The 19,182-nt window shown below is 35.7% G+C and overlaps 1 protein-coding gene across 3 annotated transcripts in view; it reads left to right on the top strand.

The window, feature by feature from the left end:
• WDPCP (WD repeat containing planar cell polarity effector) overlaps positions 1 to 19,182 on the top strand; it is a 327,586-nt gene that overhangs the window by 220,002 nt on the left and 88,402 nt on the right. For all 3 annotated transcript variants that reach the window (XM_012764900.3, XM_012764898.3, XM_012764905.3), the window contains exon 14: positions 5,012 to 5,114. In XM_012764900.3, coding sequence (XP_012620354.2) covers positions 5,012 to 5,114 — 103 coding nt within the window. The remainder of the gene's footprint in view (positions 1 to 5,011; positions 5,115 to 19,182) is intronic.

Here is a 19,182-nt window from a genome sequence, read left to right as displayed (position 1 = left end):
ATGGAAGCCAGTTTCACTTAGTAGAGCTAAATAATGAGACTAATGTAAGTCAAACTGTCAAATGGTAAATAATAAAATTTTAATTGAGATTGACATAAGTGGTTCATTCTTCTGAATATTTTCTGAAAAATTGCTTCCAAGTTAGTAACACTTTTATAATCTAACCATTCACCAGCTAGGTAACCCTGATTGGGTGGCCATCTCTTGCCATCTACATTTTCCAATTAGATTTGTGATATACCATTTTAATCTTATACAATGACACCCAAAAGGGACCAGCACAACAAAAAATAAAAAACTGTACATCTTACAATGTTTTCTTGTGCCTCTCTCCCATACACGATTTTTTAAAAATTAACAATTATGTATATTTATAGGGTGCAATGTGATGTTTTAATCTATGTATACATTGTAGAAAGATTCAGCCTGTTCTAGGCAGTATGCAGTTGGGTTTTCCACACACATGATTCTGAAAACTAAGCATGTGGTAACATAGTCCACTAGTCTGTGAGAATCATAATGGCCAGGTATCTGGCCTGGGGTAGATTCATGTTTCATAGGGCTTGAAGCTTTTACAATTTGAGGACTACTACTTAAGAAAAATAATTTAAATATTTAAACACAAAATTAGGTACCAGAAAGGACTTATACAGAGGTAATAAAGCTTAAGCTTCATTAGCTTCATGTAAAATCCACCTCTGCATCTGACACAAATATTCCAAAATTATTTATTGAATAATTTTTGATTAGTTAATAGCTATTGATTAAATCTGAAGTTTGGATGTAGCCTCTTGCTTGCAACTTCTTTAATGTAGTATAACTTAACAGTACCTTAGTTAATTAATCTCAACCAGTTTTATGCTAGCGTACTTTAGTAAAGGACAAGAAAATGAAATAAATAGCTGAGTGGATTTTATTTTCTTGATTCACTTAGAATATGACCATTTCCCAGAGTTTTGTTGTCTTAGCTAATTTTCTGCTGCTATAACAGAATACCACAGACTGGGGAATTTAGAAAGAAAACAGGAGTATTTGACTAGTAGTTCTGGAGGCTGAGAAATCCAAGAGCATAGTTCCCAGCATCTGGTGAGAGTCATCTCATGGCAGACCGGTAAAAGGTAGAAGTGAGCATACAAGACAGAGGAAATGAGGCCAAACTTGCTTTTATAACAAACCCATTCTCTTGATAACTAACCTACTCCTTCCATGACAGCATTAATCCATTCATGAAAACAGAATCTTCGTGTCTTAATCACCTCTTAAAGAACCCCCGAATCTCCTCCCCCCCCCACCAATGCCATTACATTGGCAATTAAGTTGCAACATGAGAGTTTTGACAGGGCTACTCAAGTCATAGTATTTGTGAATACATTTAATTGTATAAATACATTTAAACTAAGTTCCCAAGCTAAAACTATCTAAAATTATAAAACAATTGAATCCAGCAGATAGCCATTTGGGAGGTGATACAGATACTAGATATATCTTTTACCAGAACCTAAAAGATTAATGAAGTTTGTCATACTGAGAGCATGGAATTATAGAGATACACTCTCTACTACTGTATGTTGCTAAAGGCCACATTCAGATATATGAATAGTGAGGAGGCCCACAAGTGTATCAGTAAATAAATGGACTATTTAATGTTTCCAAACAGATTATGAAATGACATTCATAGTAGAGATACAATATCAGTTTAAGTTATTGTGGAGGTTTACTCTCTTCAAATTAATGATTCTCATTCCCCATAACAATTGACAAAATAAAGAGGAGAAATTAGATAATTAAGGAAGAATGAGAAAGAGAAAATATTCCAGAAATAATTTGCGGACCACAGATCTTACAGCCAACACAACACTGCTAAACATAAAGAGCTCACACTGGTAATCCACAAATAAAACCATATATGCATGGTTATGTTTCTTTTTCTTTGGTTTATATGCCTGTATGCCAGTACTGTATCGTCTTAAAATTAACTAGAATACTTCAATATTCTTGACCATTTGTTTTGATATATAAATTTTAAAATCAACTCATCAAATTCAATGAGAAACTTTGAGAAGATTTGTATTGGAATTCCACTGAATTTTATGGAGTATTTTTGGCCAGAATTGATATCTTTATGATATATAGTCTTCCCAGATCTAAGCAGATATATCTCTGTATTTTAATCAGGTATTTATGTCCTTCAGTAATACTTGGTAATTTCTTTTCAAATGTATTGCATATCTTTTGCTTACTTTTAGTGAAGAATCAAATACAAATTTCAACAGAGAGCAGCAATTAGAGACAGCCACCTAACTCATTTTATTAAGGTATAACCTTAATAATAACTAGTCAAGGGAGGACAAAATAAGTCAGTCATGGACTATTCTTAATTGGTAATATAGATGTAAAATTCTTAAATATCAGCAAGGTGGATACAGTAATATGTATTTTTAAATAACCAATTTCTTCATTGAATATAAGGATTGATTATGAAAGTATCACAGAACTCTTAGATTAAAAGATAAAAACCACATGATTATTTTAATTATCTACATGTAAGTTGCTTCTAATTTTTCATTGTTATAAACAATGCTTTAATCACCAATCTTGGACATTGTCCCACCATTTCCTTAAGAAGATTTCCCCAAAGTGCAAGTGAATTTAAAATTATGATATATTGCTAAAACATAGGACCAGCAAACCTTTTCTGGAAATGGCCAGAGAGAAAATAGTATAGGCTTGTGGGCCAAGAGGCAAAACTGAGGTTATTATGTAGGTATTTGTATAACAAGAAAAAAACCAATTTCCACAAATCTTTGACAAAATTTAAAATATTATGATAATTGAGTATAATTTTTGTAATATAGGTCTGTATATGAGAAAAATGAATTCTTTTTTGGAGAGGGATAACAGTTCACTTTAATTGGGGTTGAAAGCTTGTGTTTCCTATCTTCAGTATCTTTTGCAAACATTAATCTGTTAATGCTGATCTACAATGAGAGTTTACATATTTAACCTTTGAAAATGTCTTTCCACATAGATAGGTACTGCCAAATACTGATATCAATTCATGAGTATATGGTTTTAATTGAGTATATTCACAGACTGGAAGACATTTTTAGAATTCTATCAGCTAAAAGGCATTCTAGCCTTTTAGCTTGTCATTACATTGCAAATCACTTCTAATTAAAGTTTCTCAATTGCACAGTTAAATGGATTTTGGAATATGGAAATTTCCTTTGCACTTGGATCAAGGTTTGAAAAACACTGCTGTAGTTTGAAATCAGAAAATATGTCTCTAGAAATTTGTGTAGGAATGGAGATATCACTTTTTTTTCTTTTAAGAGACAGAATCTATTGCCCAGGCTGGAGTGCAGTGGTGCAATCATAGCTCACTGTAACCTCTAACTCCTGGCCTCAAGCAATCCTCCCACCTCCCCAGTAGCTAGAATTACAGTCATGCTCCACCATGCCCCACTAATTTAATTTTTTGCAGGGATGAGGTCCTGCTATGTTGCCCAGGCTGGAGTGCAAAACTCCCAGCCTCAAGTAATCCTCATGTTTTGGCCTCCCAAAGTGGTGGGATCAGATGCTGTGCCCAGCCTTTTTTTTTTTTTTTTTTTCACTTTGACATTACTTGCAACTGAAAATGTTCTCATGGAAATGACTTTATCACAGTTTTGCTTTAATAATTTTAGTTTTAAACATTTTCAAGTCTGCCCCAAAAGCTAATTCCAAAGCCATTCAGAGTTCAATAACAGTGGTTGAAGACAGTTCTTCAAACCATTAAGAATGTAAAAACCATTTTTAACTTGAGGACTGTACAAAAGGCAGGCTAGATTTGGCCCATGGGCCATAGTTTACTGACCCTTGCTCTATAAAGTCTTAATCAGTAAATGTTAAGTGCCTGTTTTCCCAAAACTTTGCAACTTGAGATTAATAATTTTTAAAAATGTATATAATTTGAAATTATATTTTTTCAATTTGCATTTATTTGAATAAGGTGAAATATTTTTGCCTGATTGTAGGCCATTCATTTCTTCATTATAAACTAACCACATTTTTTCCATCTTTATGGAGTAAAATTTTCATTCCAACAATCATTCCGTATACCAAAAAGTTTTAAATCCTTTGTAGTGTCTCTACCTACTTGTTCACTCTTATTTTCCACTGCTTTCTCCCACACATCCAACACTCATTCCATATTAAAAGATCTGCCATTGCCTTACAAGCTTCTTTGTGTAATATATATATATATATATATATATATATATATATATATATATATATATATATCTCAGGTGTCATTCATTGTCACCTTTTCTTCATTGGAAAATTGGTGACATATTGCTAGAATAAATAATTCTTATCCTTCAAGACTCAGATCAAAGATCATTTCCTCCTCTTTGGCTCTATAGTATTCTGTACAAATATCTGCCATAAAATCTATCATACTTTTATGTGATTAACTGTTGATTTACAGTGATCTCTAACTGGGCTCAAAGCTGTTTGAGACATGTTATTGTAATTGATATCTATACTCCCTAACAGTGCCCAGTATTCACTAGATACTAATTATTAACTGAATAAGCTCAAAATAATAGTAGTAGCAATAATATTAACAAATATATGCCATATATAGAAAATCAGATTTAGTATTTTAGAGTGTTTATCATAATACAATATTCAATTAAATTCTGAAGTAGCTCGCTCAGTTATTAAAGTTAGATTTTTATTCCCTGACTAAACAGAGTATGTCAAACACTTTATTAAAAACTTTTGTATTCTCCTTAAGGCCTAAAATAATTTATTTAAATAATTGCCTTTAGTTATAGCTGTGATCTCCAATTCAGAAAAATTTGCTTGTACTGGAAAAGAAAACTAAAGAATTTAAAATACAAAAAGAATATTCATCAGCTGTTTCTATTTTGTAATCTGAACAATAAGTTTCTTTCAAACTCTCTTTTGTCACTTGAGCAAGATTCATTTTGGATTAATCTTTTATTTTTCTTTATTTCCAAAGGATATCCATTACCTTGCACTAGATAAGGGTGAATTGGCACTAGCTGAAGTGGCAAGAAAAAGAGCTAGTGACATTGATGCAGAATCAATAACCTCTGGAGTTGGTAAGAATTAATGCTGTTTTTTTAAAGTGCTTTTTGTTTTCATCAATACACAGTATCATTTCTATTTATGTTTGTAGGGCATGGTTGGTTAATTTGAATTACTTTCTTTGTAAAGACAGTGCCTTTAAAGAAAGAAGAATTAAGCCTTGACCAATAGTACAATATTGATATACAAGTTGGAATTGTATAAATGTACAATTGATAATCAGTGATTACTATAAGTCATCATTTAGCAAAAAGGACATTATTCTTTTCATAAGATTTTTGGGGAAAGAATTTATTATCATCAGTGCTATTATTAAAATTAACACAGAAATTCATATAATCCTTTATTTATACACAGACATATCATATCTCAGAAGAATTCTGTCCTATATTAGGTGAAGTATTTCATATGGTATTTTAAATTTGATGAGTGATTTGTTGTCATTTTTCAGTGGAGCATTCTAAAGAAGCCAGATCAGAAGCCTTAGATTGAATCTAAAAGTCCATTTAAACTTTTTAATATAAAAAGGAAAGTTTTAAAAGAGCATTATAATAACACTAACTTCCTTTTCTTAAACTCAGTTCATCTAATGTCACTCATTATGGCAGTATTAATACTTAGAAATCAATCTCCTATTCTTCCTGGTATTTATTATTTCTAAATTAGGCAAAGGACCCTGTAATATAATTCATTTCTCTGAGGAACTCCTATGAAACAGAAGTTTTAAAAAGATTTCCACTTTGTAAGCACCTGAAAATATTATAGCTCCAGTCTACCATGATAGCTTTAAACTTGAATATCAGGACTGACAATTACTTACCAACAAGATATCATTATCTCTTCCCTACCCTGAGAGAATTCCAAACTGACTGAATCCAAAGGTGCACATTCAAATCTCCATAAGGAATACTATTAATACAATATTAGATAATATCTTTAATAACTTTCGTTGACCTATCATTATATCTTGTTACTTGCTAAGGATATTGATGTACCTCCTAATAATACCATGTTTCCCCGAAAATAAGATAGGGTCTTATAGTTATTTTTCCTTAAGAAGACACCCTAAGGCTTATTTTCACGGGATGTGTTATTTTCCCCTCAAAGCCTCAGCTTGCAGCACGCACAGGATAGCCAGGAGCTGACCTTGTTTTGTGGGGCTGCCTCTGGGATAGTAGCTGTCACAATGGGGCAGATGAGAAGGGCTGCTCATCTTCTTTACGGCTCCGCAACAAAATGCATGGGTTGTGCAGATGCGCTGTGTAGCCACACCCATCACTAGGTCTTATTTTGGGGGTAGGGCTTATTTTCAGTGAAACACGGTAATAGGTAATATTTATTGAATGCTCACTGTGAGCCAGACACTATTCTCAGTTACAGAAATTAACTAATTTAATTTTTATCACAATTCTGTGAGGTAGGTTCAATTTATATTTGTTATGTGAAGTCACTTCTAACTAAATAATGAAACAATAGCATGTTAACAGCAATTATGACAATATATGATGGGGATACAAATATGTTCCATCCCTATCCCTCTAGCTATTTAGGAAAACAGCAGGATGTTAATTCATATCCAGTTTTTCTTAGTTGTCCTCGATCCTGCCTTTTCCACCAGGGTATCAGATGTAATGAATGATATCTTAGCTTTAAAATGCAATTTAAATTACTAAAGGTGAAAAGGAATATGATGAGATTACCGTAAAATTTCAGAAAAATGAATAAACTCCACTATTCACCAAAATGCATCTTGTGCCCTATATATTCTCTGATCAGATCACTGTGTCCAGCTGATAATTCCTAGCCAGAAATCTCTGTGTAACCCCCCCTTTGAGCCCTGCCTCATTTCTAGCAAATATCTTTTCACTGAAGCCCTGTGACTCCCCTTTTCTCAGCCTTATTTTAGGCCTTTGACCTAGAGTTCTATCTTTTGATAAAGATACCATTCAATAACATCATTAACTTTCAAGAGGCTAACGTCTTAGATGAATATTCTAATCCACTTTTGTTTAGAAAACTAGGTATTTGTACTCACAATTCCAAGTGGAGTTAGGAAAGAATCTCTGGTTTCCTCATCATGGTCTCTGCTTGGCTCTTTGTTGAAGCCTACATCATGCTGGGGAATGCGAATATTATCTCAAATTCCCTCAATCCAATTCCACTATTCTCTTAAAGTTACCCCAAAGCAGAAAGTTATTAAATTTTTGGCTTTCAAAGTAGTTTTCTGCAAGCAAGAGGCCAAACTATGTAAGATATTGAAAGAGTAGTTCCACCTACATGGGAGAGTCTGTTAAAAAAACAAAATAGTATCAGATATAATAACTGTCAACACAGTTAAAAGCAAGCTTTGCCAAAGGAAAAGTTGAATGATGATAAAGTGTACAATATGGTAATTAAAAAAAAACATTATTGACATATACAAACTGCACAAAACCTAAGTGTATCACTAAATGAAGTTTTCACTAAGTAGATACATTCTTGTAACCAGTATTCGGAGCAAGTAATATATATTACCAGGATCTCAGAAGCCCTACTATACACCCTACACCCTCAGCCCAACTATCCAGACTTATAGCCCAATGGATTAATTTTGTCCTTTTCAAAGTTTAAATGGATTTTTACATATATTTTTTATTATTTGGCTCCTTCTATTCAACATTATGAATCTGAAAATCTTTCACATTGTTGCTTATAGTTGTAATTCTTCCACTCATTTTGCTATATAACAGTATTTCAATGTATGTACTACAATTGGATTCATTCTCCTTTGGTGGATATTAGGGTTGTTTCAAGTTTGGGGCTATTATAAATAGTGTTGCTATGAACATTCTTGTGTATGTCTTTTAAGAGACATAGGAACACAGATCTGTTGGGCTTGTGCTTAGAAGTGGAATTCCTGTGACACAGGATATACAGCTGTAGTAGCTACTTCTAGTTTTCCAAAGTAGTTTAACAATTTACTTCCTTACCAGCAGTGCATAAAAGTTCCAGTTTTGTCTATTCTCACTGGAACTGTCTATCCTCATATGCTTGGTATTGTCTGTCTTTTAGCCATTATGGTGGAAAAGGCATTGTATTTTGTATATGTGACAGTATATAGACTGTTTCTGGACTCTGTTCTAATTCATTAGTGTGTTTGTCTATACTTACACAAATATCTCACAGCTTTAAGCAACTCTGGCTTTAAATCTTAGCTAGTACGAGTTGCCCAGGTTTGTTCTTTAAGATGGCTTTAGCTATCTTTCCATATAAATCCAAAATCAGCTTGCACCCCAACCTAAGGGAAATGAGGCTGAAAAGGGTTGGAATTTCATAAATTTATAGACAAATTTAGCTGAACTGATTCATTTATGTCTTCTCTATTTTTTCTTAAAAATGTTTTGTGGTTTCCTCTGTAGTGGTCTTTCACATCTTCTCTTAGATTTATCTTAAAAGTATTTATTTTTTTGCTTACTATAAAGTAACCTTACTTAAAATTTCATTTTCTGTTCATTTCTGATACATATACAATTGACTATTGTTGGCTATAAGTTCAGTCTATTTAATATAACAGTGCTAATGCCAATAGTTTTAAATTCTTTTGAATTTTCTACATCCCAGTTATGTAATCTGCATATAAGGACAGTTTGATTCCTTCCTAATTCTTATGTCTTTTTTTGTTTTTATTTAATGCACTGGCTAGAAGCTGCAGTATAATCTTGAGCAGAAGTTATAATAGGCATCATTTTGTGCTTCTTGATTCTTAGGGAAAGCCTTCAATAATTCACCATTTGGCATAAGGTTCTCCTCAGGTTTTTTTAATACATAAACCTGTTAATCATATTAAGAAAGTTCAATAACTAGCTTATTCAGAGTTTCTATAAATGGTATAAAGTTTTATTGATTCTTTTTCTGCATTTATCAAAATGATCATATGATTTGTTCAATAGATGGTAAATGTCATTGATTTTTTTTTTCAAATGATAAAGTACCCCTGCATTCCTAGAATAAACACAAGTTGTGATGTATTTTTATACATTGCTGGATTTGATATTATTTTAAAATTTTGGGATTTATGTTCATGAGGGATTGGTCCATAATCTTTTTACTTTAATTTTTGATGCCTAAAATTCTAGAAAGGCTATATTTGAATATGTAATAATACTTAATGATCCAGTATTAAATACTGCACATATACCACTATTCCTACAACTTAAAAATTTTACATTTATCTTGACTATCATCATCAATATTTTGGTTTTGGTACTGTATTAAACTTTTGCAATGCTTCATAAGAGGAAACTGGGGAACAATACATGGGATTTCTCACTAGTGCATATAAATCTATAATTATCTCAAAATAAATTTTAAACATTTACACTGACATAGTCACCTATGTTAAGTACTGTGATATCCCTTATTTTACTTGGTCTTTACAACTTATCTCTGAAGTAGAAACTACTCTATTAGTGAATTTTTGAGAGGTTGCTTTAGGTATGTATACACAATAGAATGGGTTGGCAGTGGAAATGCTCCATAAATTTCAAAAATTGAGAGCCAGGGGCCTTGAACAATTCTAATCAATTTGCTATTCCTACAATTTCCAGATTAGATTCCTCAATACAATAGCTCCATGAGATATTAAACAAAATAAAAGATGTGTGGCCAAATCCATAAAGGAAATATTAATATAAATTAATTTCTTAGGAAATTTGATATACATAAAATATTTTGAGAAGTTCCAAAGTAAAATATTTATTATAACATTTGCAAACATTTTTGACTCTAGGGTTTTTTGGAATTCACTTGGTGCACTTACAGCTGAATTGCACTGTTGCAAATCTTTATCCTTGTTAAAAGGGCTTATCAATAGTACTATTAAAATAATATTAACCATTCACAGAAGAATTCAGATATTTATACTTTTATTATAATAGTCTCCCTGTATCTGTGATTTTACTTTCTGTGGTTTTAGTTACCTGCAGTCAGCTATAGTCCACGAATATTAAATGGAAAATTCTAGAAATAAACAGTTCATAAGCTTTAAATTGCATGCTGTTCTGAGTAGTGTGATGAAATCTTACAATGTCCCATTCTATCCTGCCCAAGTGGATGTGAATCATCCCTTTGTCCAGTGTATCTGCACCATATGTACTACCTGCTGTGAGTCACTCAGTAGCCATCTCAGTCATTATCAGATCCACTGTTGTAGTATTGCAGTGCTTATGTTCAAGTAACCCTTATTTTATTTAATAATAAAATAAAAAGCACAAGAGTAATGATGCTGGCAATTCAGATATACCAAAGAGAAACCATAACATACTTTCTTATCTAAAAAGGTGAAAGTACTCAATAAGGAAATAAAAAATCATATGCTAAGATAGTAAAAATGAATCTTCTATCCATGAAATTATGAAGAAGGAAAAAGAAATACATTCTACTTTTGCTGATGCACCTCAAACTGCAAAAGTTATGGCCACAGTGCATGATAATTGCTTAGTTAAGATGGAAAGGGACAGTTTGAAGGGAGAGGCAAGATGGCAGATGAGAAAAACTGCCAGCCAGAGTGTCTCTCCAAGAAAGATAGATTTCAGAAGAAACTTAGAACAAATAAACAGGCAGACAAACATAGATCATAAAATGGTCAAAAGGAAGGGAGCCTTGAAACTACAGGAGACTCCACTAGAAGAAGTTGCAGACAATTGGAAGGAAAAAGGCCCCCCAAGAGGCGTGGAGACCAGCAACAAGGATAGGTGGATAGGTTAAATTTCCCCTCTCTTGCATCTCAGACTACTAATGGGCTCCTGAGTGGTTGGAGAGACCTGCCAACACCAGCCCAGAGACAGCTGCTGCCAGTGAGCCTCTTACAGACAGGGCACCGGGCTCCCAGCTCCCTCAGGGCATCTCTTGCCCTGCATACCCGAACTGATCAGCAGGCACCATATAGCTTCATTCTACCCTTCCCTACCCACAGCTACTAAGAGACAATTAAGCCACCACTCAGAGGCATCTGCAGGGAATGCGACATTTCCTTTTGGGGCCCTACAGTGGACTGAGGGGTACTCAGACTGTGAGCTCCCTACCCGCCAGCCCTCCCAGGTGCTATCTGTCTGGTGACTACAGAAGAATGAGGACCGGGCATAGCCCAAGGTTAAGAGACATTGATCCAGCTTGGACACCCTGTGGGTGACTTGAGACCAGCACTCTTCTCCCCGGCAGGGTCAGGGATTGATCTCCGGGGCCCAGGGGACAGGCCAGATCCCATACACCTAAGTCTCGATCACATTGCCCAGGAGCACAGAAGGGATGGATATTTGTGAATGAGCATACTGAGGAGTGTGTGCCTTCAGGGGCAGATCACCATGCTTGAGGGGTAACCATGTTCCCATGGGAGGGCAACACTCCCAGGTCAGGCTACATTCTGGGCAGTGAACCTCCTGGCCTGCATCACAGTCAGGGGAGATCTGCTGGCTTGAGGTCCTGCCTATTGGCAGAGTCCTGGGAGAAATTGCGGAATGGGGGAGGGTGTAGAACAGCAAGGCCTGTTCCAGACTGCAAGTCTCAGCCCCACCCCCACACACAGACTTTTAAGCTAAGTGGGGCCATTTCAGCCTCTCCCTGGCAACTGTGCCCAGAAGCAGAGAACAGACCTTTGACCCCTGCTAACAGCTTTATGGAGCTTGAGGGCAGGCTCACCCAACCCAGCTATGCCCAGCCTCACTCCCTCACCTATCCCCACTGAGGTGGAGAATAAAGACACACCTGGAAGTCCCAGGGCCTCACTGACCACCTGAGATACTAGAGTGCCTCTCCAGAGGAACAAGAGCTGGTTATAGTACCCAAAAACAACACTATAGCTTGTTCCTCCCAGCAAGCACCACCTACAGACTAGGAGGTCATTCTGTACACCTTTTTACTCCACCTACTGACTCATTATACAAGGTGTGGTCGAATCTCACCCACGAACACCACCTACTGGCTGAGAGACTAAACTAGGCTAAACTAGGCATGTCATTATCTACATGAAAACCTAAAGGGAAGAAGCAACAGCTGATCCAGATGGGAAGGAACTCTGAAAGTATGAAGAATCAAATGGAAAGCACACTCCCAAAGGGGAACACTGGCTCTCTAGAAATGGACATCAACCAAATTCAGAACACTAAAATGACAGAAGATGAATTTCAAACATGGATTGTAAGAAAACTCAATGATATGCAAGAGAAAATGGATAACCAACACAAAGAAACCAGGACTTGGAAGAAAAATTCACTAAAGAAATTGAAATATTAATGAAAAATTAAACAGAACTAGAAATGAAGAATTTATTCAAGGAATTACAAAACACAGTGGAAAGCCTCAAGAATAAGGTAGATCAAACAGAAGAAAGCATTTCAGGGATTGAAGATAACACCTTTCAATTAAATAAGTCCGTTATAGAGATACAGCAGAGAAATAAAAGAGCAAAGCCTACAAGGAATGTGGGATTATGTGAAGAGGTTTAACGTAAGAATCATAGACATCTCAAAGGGTGAAGAAGAAAATACACAAGCACTGGATAAGCCAGGGGTCCTCAAACTATGGCCCGTGGGCCACATGAGGTCTGCTGAGGACATTTATCCAGCCCGCCAGGTGTTTTTGCCGCTGCTGCCTGTACTGCTTAGCAGCCAACTTGTCCCGGGCCTGTAGTGTGCATGTGTGGAATGTGCACCACACTCTCCAACAGCCCTCCAATGGTCTGAGGGACAGTGAACTGGCTCCACTGTTTAAAAAGTTTGAGGACCCCTGGATAAGCTATTTGAGGATATAATAGAGAAGAATTTCCCAGGCCTTGCTAAAAATCTAGATATCCAGGTACAAGAAGTGCAATGGACTCCTGGGAGATTAAATGCAAACAGGTAGATGCTACAACACATGGTCATCAGACTGACTAAAATAACCACCAAAGAGGCCCTCCTACATGCTATATGGCCAAAAGAAGAAGGTAACCTACAAAGGAAAACCCATGAGAATAATGGCAGACTTCTCAACTATGACCTTACAAGCCAGAAGAGACAGGGACCCCATTCTTCTCAAACAGAATAATGCCCAGCCCAGAATCTTCTACCCTGCAAAACTTAAGTTTCTTATATGAAAGAGAAATAAAGGCCTTCTCAAAGACTGAGCAAATTCATCAAGACAAGACCTGCCCTCCAGGAAGTACTCAAAACAGTGTTACATATGGATCAGAACAATAAACACCACTGTAAAATCATCTTAAAGGTAAAGGTCAAAGGCCAGATACCACAATGGCTCATGAGGGAAAACAAAGCAATAAAGTTCAACTCAACAAGAACAACAGAAATCTGCCCCACTTACCAATTCTCTCAATAAAGGTGAATGGCTTAGACTTCCCACTAAAGAGACATAGGTTGGCCAAATGATATAAACAAGCCAAGTATCTGCTGTCTTTAGGAAACACATCTAACCCACAAGGATGTATTCAGACTCTAGATGAAGGGATGGAAAACAGTATCTCAAGCAAATGAAAGCTAAAAGAAAGCTGGCAGTTCTGATTTCAGATAACAGTCTTCAAATCAATAAAAGTAATGAAAGACAAAGACGGTCACTATATAATAATGAAGGGAACAATTCAACAAGAAGACATAACAATTCTCAATATTTATGCACCTAACTCAGGTGTACCCAGGTTCATAAAGCAAATCCTACTTGATCTAAACAAAATGATAAACAGCAACATCATAAGAGTTGGGGACTTCAACACCCTCTGATAGAACAGGAAAATAAAGAACAAAACAAAAACCACTGAATATACATTTTTCTCATCAGCTCATCTCTAAGATTGACCATATCCTAGGCCACAAACAATGTCTCAACAAATTTAAAACAACAAAGTATACCATGCATCATCTCAGACCACAGTGGAATAAAATTAGAAATCAACTCCAACAGAAACTCTCATCTCTACACAAAGTCAATGGAAATTAAACAACCTTCTGCTGAATAATTATTGTGTTCATGAGGAAATCAAGATGGAAATCAAAAGAATCTTTGAATTAAACAATAAAGGAAATACAAATTATCAAAATCTGTGGGACACAGCTATAGCAGTCCTGAGAGGAAAATTTATATCCATAAATACCTACATCTAAAAGACAGAAAGATCACAAATCAACAATCTAATGAATTGTCTCAAAGAACTGGAAAAGGATGAGCAAACCAACCCCAAACTCAGCAAAAGAAATAACAAAGTTCACAGCAGAACTAAATGAAATTGATAACAAAAAAACTACACAGAAGATTAATAAAACAAAAAATTGGCTCTTTGAAAAAATTGACATGCCTCTTGCTAGATTATGAGAAGCAGAAAAGAAAGTACTCTAAGAAACTAAATCAAATATGAAAAAGAAATTACAACTGATGCCATGGAAATACAAATATGAATGTTATAAAAACCTCTATGCACATAAACTTGAAAATGCAGGAGAAATGGACAAATTCTTAGAAATACACAGCCTCCCTAGGCTCAATCAGGAAGAAACAGAATTCCTGAACAAACCAATATCAAGTACTGAAATTGAAGCAGCAATAAAAAACCTTCCTAAAAAGAAAAGTCCTGCACCAGATGGTTTCGCACCAAAATTTTACCAGACCTACAAAGAAGATCTGATACCTATCCTGCAGAAATTATTCCACAACATTAAGAAGGAAGAAAGGAATCCTCCCAAACACATTTTATGAAACCAATATCATCCTGATACCAAAACCAGGAAAGGACACAACAAAAAAAAAGAAAACTAAGGACCAATATCCCTTATGAATACAAATGCAAAAATTCTCAACAAAATCCTAGCAAACTAAGTTCAGGTACTTATTATAAAAATAATCTATCGGGAGCAAGTGGGCTTCATGCCAGAGATTTGCAGGGATGGTTCAATATATGCAAATCTATAAATGTAATTCACCACACAAATAGAAGCCAAAACAAAGCCACATGATTCTTTTAATAGATGCATAAAAGACATTCGACAAATTCTGCCCCCTTTTCTGATAAGAACACTTAACAAAATAGGCATAGATGAGACTTACCAAAAAATGGTACAGCCATATATGACACACCCACAGCCAATATCATACTCTATATCATATTCCATAAATGATGCTGAGAAAACTGGACAGCCACAGGTACAAGACTGAAACAGTGAAACAGGATCTGCACCTTTCACCTCTCACAAAAATCTACTCACAGTAAATAACAGACTTATACCTAAGGCATGAAACTGTAAGAATTCTAGAAGAAAATGTTGGAAAAACTCTTAGATATTGGCCTAGGCAAAGAATTTATGAAGACCCCAAAGACAGTCACAGCAACAACAAAAATAAATAAATGCAACCTGATTAAATTAAAAAACTTCTGCACAGTCAAGGAAACTACCATGAGAGCAAACAGATAACCTACAGAATGGGAGAAAGTACTCACATGTTACACATCTGATAAAGGGCTGATAACTAGAATCTATGTAGAACTCTGGAAAATCAGCAAGAAAAAGTCAAACAACCCTATCAAAAAGTGGGCAAAGGACATGAATAGAAACTTCTCCAAAGAAGACAGACTAATGGCCAACAAACATATGAGAAAAGGTTTAACATCTCCAATCATCAGGGAAATGCAAATCAAAATAACAATGAGATATCACTTATTTCAGGTGAGAGTGGCCTTCATCAAAAAGTTCCGAAACAGTAAATGTTGGCGTGGATTTGGAGAGATCGGAACTCTCATTCACTGCTGGTGGGACTGTAAACTAGTACAACCTCTGTGGAAAGTAATATGAAGACACCTCAAAGTTCTACAAGTAGAACTACCATTTGATCCAGCAGTCCCATTACTGGGCATCCACCCAAAAGAACAAAAGACATTCTATAAAAAAGACATCTGTACTGGAATGTTTGTAGCAGCACAATTCACAATTGCAAAGATGTGGAAATAACCCAAGTGCCCATGAATACATGAGTGGATTAATAAAATGTGGTATATATATACCATGGAGTTCTACTCAGCCACAAAAAACAATGGTGATCTAGCACCTCTTATATTACCTGGATAGAGCTAGAGCCCATTCTACTAAGTATTCCAACAATGGAAAAAACAAGCACCACATGTACTCACCATCAAATTGGTATTAACTGATCAACACTTAAGTGCACATATGGTAATAACATTCATTGGGTATCAGGCAGATGGGGGGGGGAGGGATGGATATATGCACACCTAATGGGTGCGGTGCCCACCATCTGGGGGATGGACACACTTGAAGCTCTGACTTGGGTGGGGCAAAGGCAATATATGTAACCTAAATATCTGTACCCCTGGAATATGCTGAAATAAAATTTTTAAAAATATAAAGAAAAGATGGAAAAGGTATTAAGTGTGTGGGTAGAAGACTTAAACAGAAACATGTTCAGATGGACAGCAGTCAGGTTTGGTAATATCCACTGTTTCATGGATCCACTGTGGGTCTTTGAACATATCCCCCAAGGATAAAAAGGGGGGACTATTGTATACAGAAAATTGTGCCATTAACCTTTTCCATCTTGCAATCCACACTCAGAATGACATCAGTGAAATTGAATAGGAAGCTCTATGCCTTTGTTCCCAGACAGTTACATCAAAAAATCAGAAACTGGTTAACCTAGTCTTATAGGAGCTCTTGGAATAGTCAGAGGTCTGCAGCAACCAAGTTGACAACCTAATTAATAAAAAGCCACCTTTAAAAACAATAGAAAATGTCATGACTTTTTTACTTACTCTTTCCCTACCTTCTCCCAGTGTTGCACAGTCTTGGTCTAAAGGAGGTGACAACTGAGTTCTGACTCCCCTCCCTTGAACTAGAGAGAGCAGAGCAAAGCAAACATCATTTGCAATGTTCTCACCCAACTGGCTGCTGCCTGAAGGGCTGATCTCTATTTTGCCTTACTTGGATCTCAGGTGGAGAACAGCAGCAGCAGGCATTCCTCATGAAAGATGCAGGTTCTACAGACTTGCAGGTGCTTGGGATAAGAGATTAAGGTGGAGACATTCGGTAGACCATGTAAGGTCCTGAGAGGAAGCTAGAGTGAGACTCTTATGGGAAATTCTTCACCAGTGAGCAAATATATATACAGACCTATCCTCAAAGGCTGAAGGAGCTTAGAGGCCAAAGAAAGAAGCTGACAAATCCAGTTTCTCAGAAATAAATATTTAATAGGGACTTATGAACAGAAGCTATGTCTTAAGTGGTCACAAGATGGTGGATCCCTACACCCACCCTCCACAAAGTATCCTTTATATAGCAAACTTTTAGGGTAAAGATGTGTGTAGCTAATCATGTGTCAGACTTCCTCGTCAAAATTTGTGACCATTAGGGAGATCTGTGCTATGGACATCATTTAAAGACCTTACTGCAGAACACTTTGGTATGCAGGAGTCAAACAGTGGTCATCATGGTGGTTTCATTCAGGATAGTGTCACTCTTGCTAGGCAACTAGCTATTTTCCTACATAAATGAAGACATTCAAAAGTAGCCATGTATACAGGGAAACTGAGAAAGCCATAATATAAGATACATGCACAGAAAATACCTGAGAAGACCATAAGCTTTAATTCAGGTGCATTTCTAGGTTTAGAGCAAGCCGAGCACAGAGCCAATCTGCCAAGACTGGGAGAGAAGGCTTTTTCAAGTGCCCAATTTCACTCCCCCCACCTCCCACAAAAATCACAAGGCATACAAAGAAACAGGAAAACATGGCCCATTCAAAGAAACAAAATTAATTGGCAGAAACTATATCTGAGAAAGCATGGCCATCTTACAGACTAGACAAAGACTTTAAAACAACTGCCTTTAATGTGCTCAAAGTGCTAAAGGAAAACATACAAAGAACTAAAGGACATCAGGAAAACAACATATGAACAAAATGAGAGTATCAACAAACAGAAATTATAAAAATGAACCAAATTCTAGAGCAAATAAAAATGCAATAAAAATTTAAAAATTCATTAGAGAGGTATAACAGCAAGTTTGAGCAGGTGGAAGAAAGAATCAGCCAACTTTAAGATATTTGAAATTAAGAAGTCTGAGGACCAGTAAGGATTAAGAAAAATGAATAGAACCTAAGAGACTTACTGGTCACCATCAGGTATTCTGATATACATATGAATATCCCAGAAGGAAAAGACAGAATGGGGCAGAAAGATTATTTGAATCAATAAGGGTCAAAAACCTCCCAAATTTGAGGAAAGACACATGTCTACAAATCTAAGAAGCCTAATGAACTTCAAGTAGAATCAACCCAAACACTATAACCAAACTGTTGAAAGACAAAGAGAATCTGAATCTGAAAGCAGAAAGGGAGAAGCAACTCATCATATGCAAGGAATTTTCAATAAGATTATGAACTGATTTCTCAGCAGAAACTTAGGAGGCAAGAAGGCTGTGGGATGGTATAATTAAAGTGCTAAAAGAAAAAAGCCAACCAAGAATTTAATAAACAGCCAGACTGTTTATCAAAAATGAGGGAAAAATTAGAATATTCTCAGATAAACAAAAGTTGAGGGAGATTATTACCCCTAGATCTGCCCTACAAGAAAAGCTAAGAGAGTCCTGCAGTTTGAGAGGATGATAGATAGTAACTCAAAGCCATATAAAGATGTTAAGATTGCCAATAAAAGGAAATACATGGTCATATATAAAAACCAGTATTATTTTTACTTTGGTTTGTAACTCCTTTTCAATCTGAATTAAAATGCAAATGCATAAAATATAGTTAATACATACATAATGTACATTATTGATGTCACAAATTATAACTTCACAGAGTAGGGGGACAGGGACAAAGCTGTATAACAATAGAGTTTTTTTGTATGCAATTGAAGTTAACTTAGTATCAGTTCAAGTTATATTGTTATAACTTCAGAATGTTATATGTAATCCCCATGATAACCACAAAGAAAATAACACTAGAATATATACAAAAGGAAATGAGAAGGGAATCAAAACATGTCACTACAAAAAATCAACTATTACAAAAAAGGCAGTAATGGAGGAAATGAGTAACACAAAGGCTATATGG

The sequence above is a fragment of the Microcebus murinus genome, chromosome 3 (genome assembly GCF_040939455.1).
Source record: "Microcebus murinus isolate Inina chromosome 3, M.murinus_Inina_mat1.0, whole genome shotgun sequence".
NCBI classification, from domain to species: Eukaryota; Metazoa; Chordata; class Mammalia; order Primates; family Cheirogaleidae; genus Microcebus; species Microcebus murinus.
Note: the sequence above shows the minus strand (reverse complement) of the source record. Positions and strands in the feature narration are given on the sequence as shown.